We start from the raw sequence: 7,169 nt of genomic DNA on the forward strand, positions 1-7,169 counted from the left end.
CGATAGACTACAGTAGGACCAATTCCTCTGAAGATCAAGGCAGTGGGCGAGCTCTGGAATTTGGGAGGAGCAGTGATTTGGGTTGCCTCACTCGCGAGTAATCGGGCAGGCAGGTTCGAGTCCTCTCACACTGGTTGTCACCCCCCTCATGTAATAGTCTGTCATAGTTGGTCAGGTCCTTGGGCACCAGATGTATGAGCGTGTTGAGGTAATTCTCAAACTCGTTCTATATGCACAGGTGTTCTCGCGTGTGCCGGGGGCGCCCGCTGTTGGCGGATCAACCGCACCGTGGGCGTGGGGTGGTGGTGTGGTGGTGTGGTTTGCTGTTTCCGCAAGGGGCATGTGCCTGCCTGCTAGCGCCGTGATTAGAGTGGAAGCGTCTGGTTTAGCGCTCGCTTTGAAACGTTGGGTGGTGTCAGACCTTGGCCCCGCTTCGGTGGTGGGGTCAGATTGCTCCCGCGCGGGTGGTGCGGCCTGCGCACGTGTGTGGATCTGGGCCTGCGGTTTTTCTATTGCGATGGGCTTACCGAACTGTGGGATTTCGTTCGAGGGATAAGCATAAGCCCATTGGATTCCTTGCCTCCGGAAGTTGTTACATGGAATATGAGCGAAGTCCGCGTCCACATCTATCAATCTATAATGTAGAAATCGAAAATAATTGGAAATCTTTCTAGATGGGGACCACCCACGCTGGACCCACGTGCTTTCGGGGGAGTTGATAGGTGCAGATCCATCAAAACCGAACGACAGAAAATGTGCCAATTACCGATAACTTTTAGTTTCAAAAAAAAAATTACCGATAACTTTTTGCAGCGTGGCTGCGGGCTTACCCGCCCGCGTGTACCCAAGCGGCCAAGTCAGGCCCTGTTTGGGAGGAGGGCCTAAAATTTATTCCTGGGCTAAAGTTTAGCCCACTCAAATAAAGAGGCTAAAATTTAGCACCTAGGGTGTTTGGGATGGAGGCTAAAATTTAGCACTTTGGTTATAAAAAAACTCTTTTACCCCTCTCCTTTACCCTCAACTTCTGGTGGCGGAAGCGCTTCTCATGTGCCACCACCGCCGCGGCGGCGCGTGCGCCGCGCACTGCAGCACCAGGAACGCTGCCTCCAGGGCCTCCCCTTCACCGCCGAACCTCGTGACGAGAGAAAGGACGAGGAGCACGGCGTAGAACGCGGCGAGGACCGCGGACACCGCCAGCGGGACGACGAACTCGGCCCCGACCTGCACCGCCACCGCCGCCCAGCCATCCCCCTGTCCAGCAGTGGCTCCTTGTCGGCCCCACCGCCGCCGTTGAGGGCGCCGACATGCCGTCCCCACTGCCGGCGGAGGCGGCGCGGCGGGCGGGCGGGCGGCGCGGGGCGCAGGGGCAGGCGGGCGCGGCGCGGGGCGCAGCGGGCGGTGCGACGAGCGGCGGGCGGGCGCAGGGGCGAGCGGGCGGCGCGGGGCGTAGAGGCCGAGCGCGGAGGAGAGAGAAGAGCGCGGGGGAGGAAAGAGGGGAGGGTACCGGGTGGAATTTTGGAGGAGGGGAACCACTTTTAGCACTTTTAATCCATTTTAGCACCTCTTGAGAGGCTAATGAATTATGAGGGGCTAAAATTTAGCCCTTTCATTTTAGCTTGGGCTAAAATTTAGCACCCTCCTCGTCAATCGCCATCTTCCTCCTTCGGTCTCTCTGACGCTCGCCCAAATCGCCTCCCGATCCGTCCCACGCCACGCTCGCGTCGCCCTATCTCCTCTCCTCGGCCGCGGCGGCAGTAGTGCCGCATGCCCGTGACGACAGGGATGTGGGCGGTGTTTGCAACAATGGTCGACGGAGGCTGTGGGGGCAGCTCCTTCTTCCGCGGCGCATTAGTCCCAAACGTGTCGCAGCCCGTCGTCCCGTGGTCGCAGCCATGGAGGCTGCCGCCCCCTCCTCGCCGCCGCGATGGTCTCCAGTCTCCACCTCCTCGCAGCCACGACCTCTGACATCGGGCATGGTTGCGCTTCCACGACGACATCATTGTCTTACCTGCAGCGCTGCTCGAATGTGAAGGTGGGTACAATGCCCTCTACCTGCTTGTTGTTTTGCTTCTGATATTGGAGCGAAGAGATTTTGAAATTTCCATATTAGATGATGCACATGAAGAGCCACATCCTTCAGGTGAATCCGTGGAATGTCGACCCTGAGCCTTGTACAATGTGCATGAAGAGGTTCAGTGAGGCAATGTGCATCAATGGTTGTTTAACAGTGAGGTGGAGATAAGGCTGTTTAGGCCATGATACTACTTAAATGGTCACATGGTAGATTCTTTAGAAACTAGCTATGGTTATTGGGATTGCTTTACAGAGTTTGGTGAAATGTTGGTGCTAATATATATTTTTTTATATCTGCATGCTTTTTGTGTGGAATTTTTGCTATTTTTCTGGTAGGTACCTCTATTGATCCGGGTAGCAAATGTTGTAGGGCTTAAAGGGAGCAAGTGATCTCTTCCTGGTAATCATATCTGAAGCCGCGAGAAGCGGTGGTTTTTTTTTTCCCTCTGTTCCACTTTCAACTTTACTGCTACGGATTCGTGGGTCGTAGAGTGTCTCATGGAATTTGTTTAGTGGCTGTTCGATATCAACAGGAGGGAGGATGTACCGAAGAATGTTGACGTAACTATTGTTTTAACTGGATTAAGGTTATTAGCATTTCCACCCTTGGCTTGATGCAACTGAAATTCATATAGTGGGAAAGAACTGGGCATTGTTCTTCCTGAACACCTATTAAGGTAACAGCACTGGAAGAAGTAAAAAATTGCACTATCTCAAGCTGGTTTTGTATTACACATTTGCGTAGACTCTTTATAGATTAGACGTAGTTTGATTGACACAACTGTTGCAATAACCTTGTTGTATCGTTGACCTGTAGAGAAATAGCACAGCGAATCAGATGGGTCTTGTACAAGGTTTAATCTAGAACAGTTTCGTTTCCTTTTAGTGTCACTGGCAGTGTGCATCTGTGTCTTCTGTCTTGACTTGTAAACTATTACTTGGAATTGCCCAAGAATTATGTAATTACTCGGAAGCTACTACTTACATAAATTATTCCTATTTTGTACAGAAGAAACTCAGATAGATAAATGGCCCTGCCAAACTTAGAATCCAACTATCAAGACAAGTCTTCTAACATACAGATATTTCTGTTAGTTTATGACTAGCACCTAGGAGTGTTGATTGATTTGAGAAAGTTGTTTGCTAGACAAGTCAAGACAAGTTGTTTGCTAGGAATGATCCTTCAGAGAGAGGGAGGCATAGGAACAAGCAGAATGAGAACGACTGAAGAGCCGGGGTGTACAGCTAAGAGGTCTTTCCCCCTATTTAGAGGTTCCAATATTTTTCTTTTGTCGTTTGAAATGGTGTGCATCCAACTATAATTCTATATGACGAGTGGTTTGTTACCGTTACTTGGAAGATAGCAATTTTGCTGATCATTAGTCCCATATTCAATTTGTCAAATTTGGTACAATGTGTGCGTGTTCAATAGTTTTTTTTAAAAACACGTGCGCGTCGCATAAACAGTCGATCAAAGCTGCGTACCTTCAGAAGTTCCATAGTGGAAGAATTCACCTAGCACGTTTGTTTGGAGACCCTTTTTTCATCCCATTAACATGTCTCGGCACTTGTGTACTAGATCAGGTTCGGAAGTAAAATCTTGCACGTTATCTTTTGGGCTAGGTCAAATGAGGAACGTTGCACTTACACAGCGGTCACGAGTCCGCAGCGACCTGTTCTTCACCGCAAATCGTGAATGGTGGTGTACAGCACATGTTAGGCTGCGTGTACGCAGGCCGTAGATAAGAGCGCAGATCCATCTTGCGCCTGCATGTGCTCTGCAAAAGTAAGCCTGAAGAGAAGTCAACTGAATGATGCTACGCTTGTTGCAGCAATAATAGCACAGGGTTAAAGAGATCATGCCCTTCATGATCCTGATAACATTTTTCGGTGCACAACTCTTTTGTTTTCAAAAGGAGGGCTGAAAGGCACCTATGATTTCTGGAAGGTCTCTAGTCCCATAAAAGATCTGAATATTTTAGAACCTGATGGCTACGAATTGAATACAGACGTCGTGCCGTGGGGACGTTCTCACGCTCTATGATTTCTGCAGGTTTGAATGTTTCCAGCTTTCCTTGTCACCAACAGCTCTTTTCTCTGCATAAAAGTATTGCAGCAGTGTAGTAGCCTCCGAGTGACTAACGATGCATGTCTACAACACGGTGTTTGTTGGTTTCCATGACATCGCAAATGAGCAACCTAACCTGGATAAACAATCACAGGTTTGTGCGTGCCAGTTATGTTGTCTCAGGCACGAAATGGACACCATGCGTTACGTGCGCAGATGATAAGCTCCTCATTGACCATGTCCGATGTGGGATAGGTAGGTGATGATCGAGAGCAAAGATAAACTGGGTATGAACTGATGTCACGAGATGACGGGCAGAAGTCAGTGCGCAAACGGATATTCTGATCCGACCGAGCCAACAGAACAGAGGCAACGATCGCAGCAAGTTGCTTTCAGCTTTCAAGAAAGCAAACGGTTTCATTGGTGTTTCAGCTTGTTCCTCTTGCTGACAGCGAGAAAACGAACGTTGCAATATGCAAGTTGCGGAGGGTTTGAAATGCAGGCTGGTGACCCTGGCCTGGAGTGGTCCCCCTTACCGAACAAGTGTCCGCCAAAGATGTTTCGAATTTTGAACAGAAGCATCCAATATTTCTCTCATCTGAGAAGCATCCAATGTTTCTCCACAGGACATGCAACAGTAATATCCTGTACACTTGTACCCTCTGCCAAGAGTTAACTACGAACTACGGACTCTGCATGAGTGCTTGTACATCAGCAGACTCGGATGAGAGGTACTGACAGAGGCGTCAAAGCACCATCGGATTCAGATGAGCAGCCATACGGTTCCATGAGCAGTCAATAAAAGTGAAAAGTGAGAAATGGTAAATTCCGTGTGGCAGACCAAACACAAGTCGCAGCTGGATCAGAGATGTACAGATCACTCATCTGGTGTAAACATGTAGATGTCATTAGAGGGAGGACACCAATGTTGCAAACCAGCAACAAATGCGTGTCCTCGCCTCTTTCTTTTTCTCGCTATCCAAGTATTCATACTGTTGCACGATTGCTGCTCCATTCGACTAACAAATAGCAGCTAAAATGAGGTCTACTAAGAAATCAACAGAAACAAAAAGGCTTTCTTACAAATGGTATCGATCAAACCACCTGAAAGAATAAAAGAATGGAGGCCCGTGGATTATTGCTGAAGCAATAAGAAAGCTGAAGCAGCAAGGACCAAGACCAAAGCTAAGGCGCTGCTGAGACGGGTCCTGAATCCGCTGCTGCTCTTAGGAATTCTCTGCGGCATGGCACATTCGTCACCATTGAAGAAGACCTTTGTTGGGAAGCCGTCTCCAGAGACAATGTTGATCCCAGGGGTCAGCTTCTTTGTGAAGGAGAGGACTGACTGTTGCTTCCCGGGTACAAGGTAATCCGACCCACTCATGTTGGTCTGCTTCACCAGGTAATTGAGCCCCTCCAGACCCTGCATAAAGATGGTGTTCTTGCCCACGGCCGTGCCATTGAAAGAGTACGCCTTCTCAAAGCCATCATACGCCTTGTCCATGACAATGGCAGCAAACCAATTGGCCATGTCGACATCCTCCCAGTTGAACAATGTCACCCTAGCACTCCAGCCCTTGTTGTAGTCTGTTGAGACATGCCAGTTGATGCTCACACCACAGAAATCACCACAAGGCATTGGGCGGGGCACAATGTAGTGCTTCAGCTCAGCCCACGCCATCGCCTTCTGGGTGCGGTTGTCGAACGGCACAAGCAGCGCTTCTGGTGGCAGGAGCATAGATTGTGCAGTCGTGCTGCAGGTCTGTCCTCGCCTGTTTGCAGGGCACCCACATGCACAAGTGTTGCAGGGGATCACCGAGTCATTGTAGTATGCTGAGAAGGTCACACAACACTTGGGCTTGGCCCCCTTAGTTCTGGTGATGTTGCACACCACCTGCCATGTCGCCACAGCCAACGTCGTCGAGTCGAGCCCGCTTGGGTCTGGGAATGCCGTTGGGCTGACAGGCACTGGCTGGCCACAGGTGTAGTCTGGGTTCAGCGATGATGCACCGGCGATCTTGAAATTGGCAGGAGGGAACAGCTTGGTCCGGTTCAGGTCCGGTGGCATCTTGAACACCTGCATTTGGAATGCCGATTTCGACTGCTTCTCGTCCATGGACTTGGGCAGGATTGTGCCATTCCTGCAGCAGTTGTCAATCTTCCCAAATCTGGGTGTCGTTGTACCGGGACAGCGGCAGGTCAAGGATCACCGGCTTGCGGTCGCAATTGAGCACCTGAGAGAAATCAAGACTCTGGTAGTACTGCGCCGCCGCCCCATAGATGCAGCCGGAAGTGTCCACCTTCGACGGGTGAGCGCCCTTCATGGAGTAGATGAACTCCCCACGCCGCCACTCCCACGACAGCCGCCAGTTGTCGAGGCGGCCGAGCTTGGCGTTGTTCTCGAGCGTGACGAGCGCGAGGTAGCTGGAGGGGTACGCCTGGAGCACGTCGTAGGTGATGACGAGGTCGCCGGTGCCGCGCGGGAGGAAGTTCTTGGTCGGGTCGGTGGCGTTGGCGTCGATGACCGTGGCGTTGGCCTCGGCCTCCGGCGTGAGGACGCAGCAAGTGGACAGGATCCCCGCGGTGACGTTTCTCGCCGCCTCGCACGCGTAATCCGGGTTGTCCAGCGAGAGCTTGGCGGGGAGCGGTACGAACGGGACGGGCCCGGCGAAGACCGTGCCGACGATGCCGACGGAGGCCTGGATCTGCGAGAGGTCCCCGGCGGTGGCGATGGGCGTGAGGAGGTCCGTCTGCGGGTACCCCGAAAAGGAGGTGGCGTTGCCGGCGTCCTCCGTGGTGTTGTACGGCATCTCGCCGCCGCCCGTGAGCACGGCGCCGTCGACGCCGACGAGGATCTCGCCGTGCGCGAACTCGACGAGCACCGCCCACGACTTGAGCGGGCGGGTGCCGGAGTTGAGCACGGTGGCGTTGGCGCGGAAGGCGTAGGGCTGCTTGTTCTTGTCGCTGACGAAGGGCCGGATCTTGGTGCGGCCCTGGAAGTTGTAGGTGAGCTGGATACCGTGCAGCC

The 7,169-nt window shown here is 52.0% G+C and overlaps 1 protein-coding gene, 1 long non-coding RNA gene and 1 pseudogene across 2 annotated transcripts; 2 read left to right on the plus strand and 1 right to left on the minus strand.

The window, feature by feature from the left end:
* The window catches only part of LOC101775964, a 1,785-nt pseudogene extending 1,420 nt beyond the window's left edge, over positions 1 to 365 (plus strand).
* A 1,112-nt stretch (positions 366 to 1,477) lies between these two features.
* On the plus strand, positions 1,478 to 2,676 carry LOC111255792. Its single transcript, XR_002675753.1, has 2 exons — positions 1,478 to 2,032; positions 2,444 to 2,676. It is a non-coding gene; the product is annotated as an uncharacterized LOC111255792 (long non-coding RNA).
* Positions 2,677 to 4,940: 2,264 nt separating this feature from the next.
* On the minus strand, positions 4,941 to 7,162 carry LOC101776370 (COBRA-like protein 7; the record flags this gene model as incomplete). Its single annotated transcript, XM_012842806.2, is given in 2 exon segments — positions 4,941 to 6,305; positions 6,307 to 7,162. Coding segments are annotated over 2 exon segments (1,885 nt in total), but the record flags the coding sequence as incomplete, so codon positions are not given.
* Positions 7,163 to 7,169: the final 7 nt, after the last annotated feature.

This window comes from Setaria italica, chromosome IX (genome assembly GCF_000263155.2).
Source record: "Setaria italica strain Yugu1 chromosome IX, Setaria_italica_v2.0, whole genome shotgun sequence".
NCBI classification, from domain to species: domain Eukaryota; kingdom Viridiplantae; phylum Streptophyta; class Magnoliopsida; order Poales; family Poaceae; genus Setaria; species Setaria italica.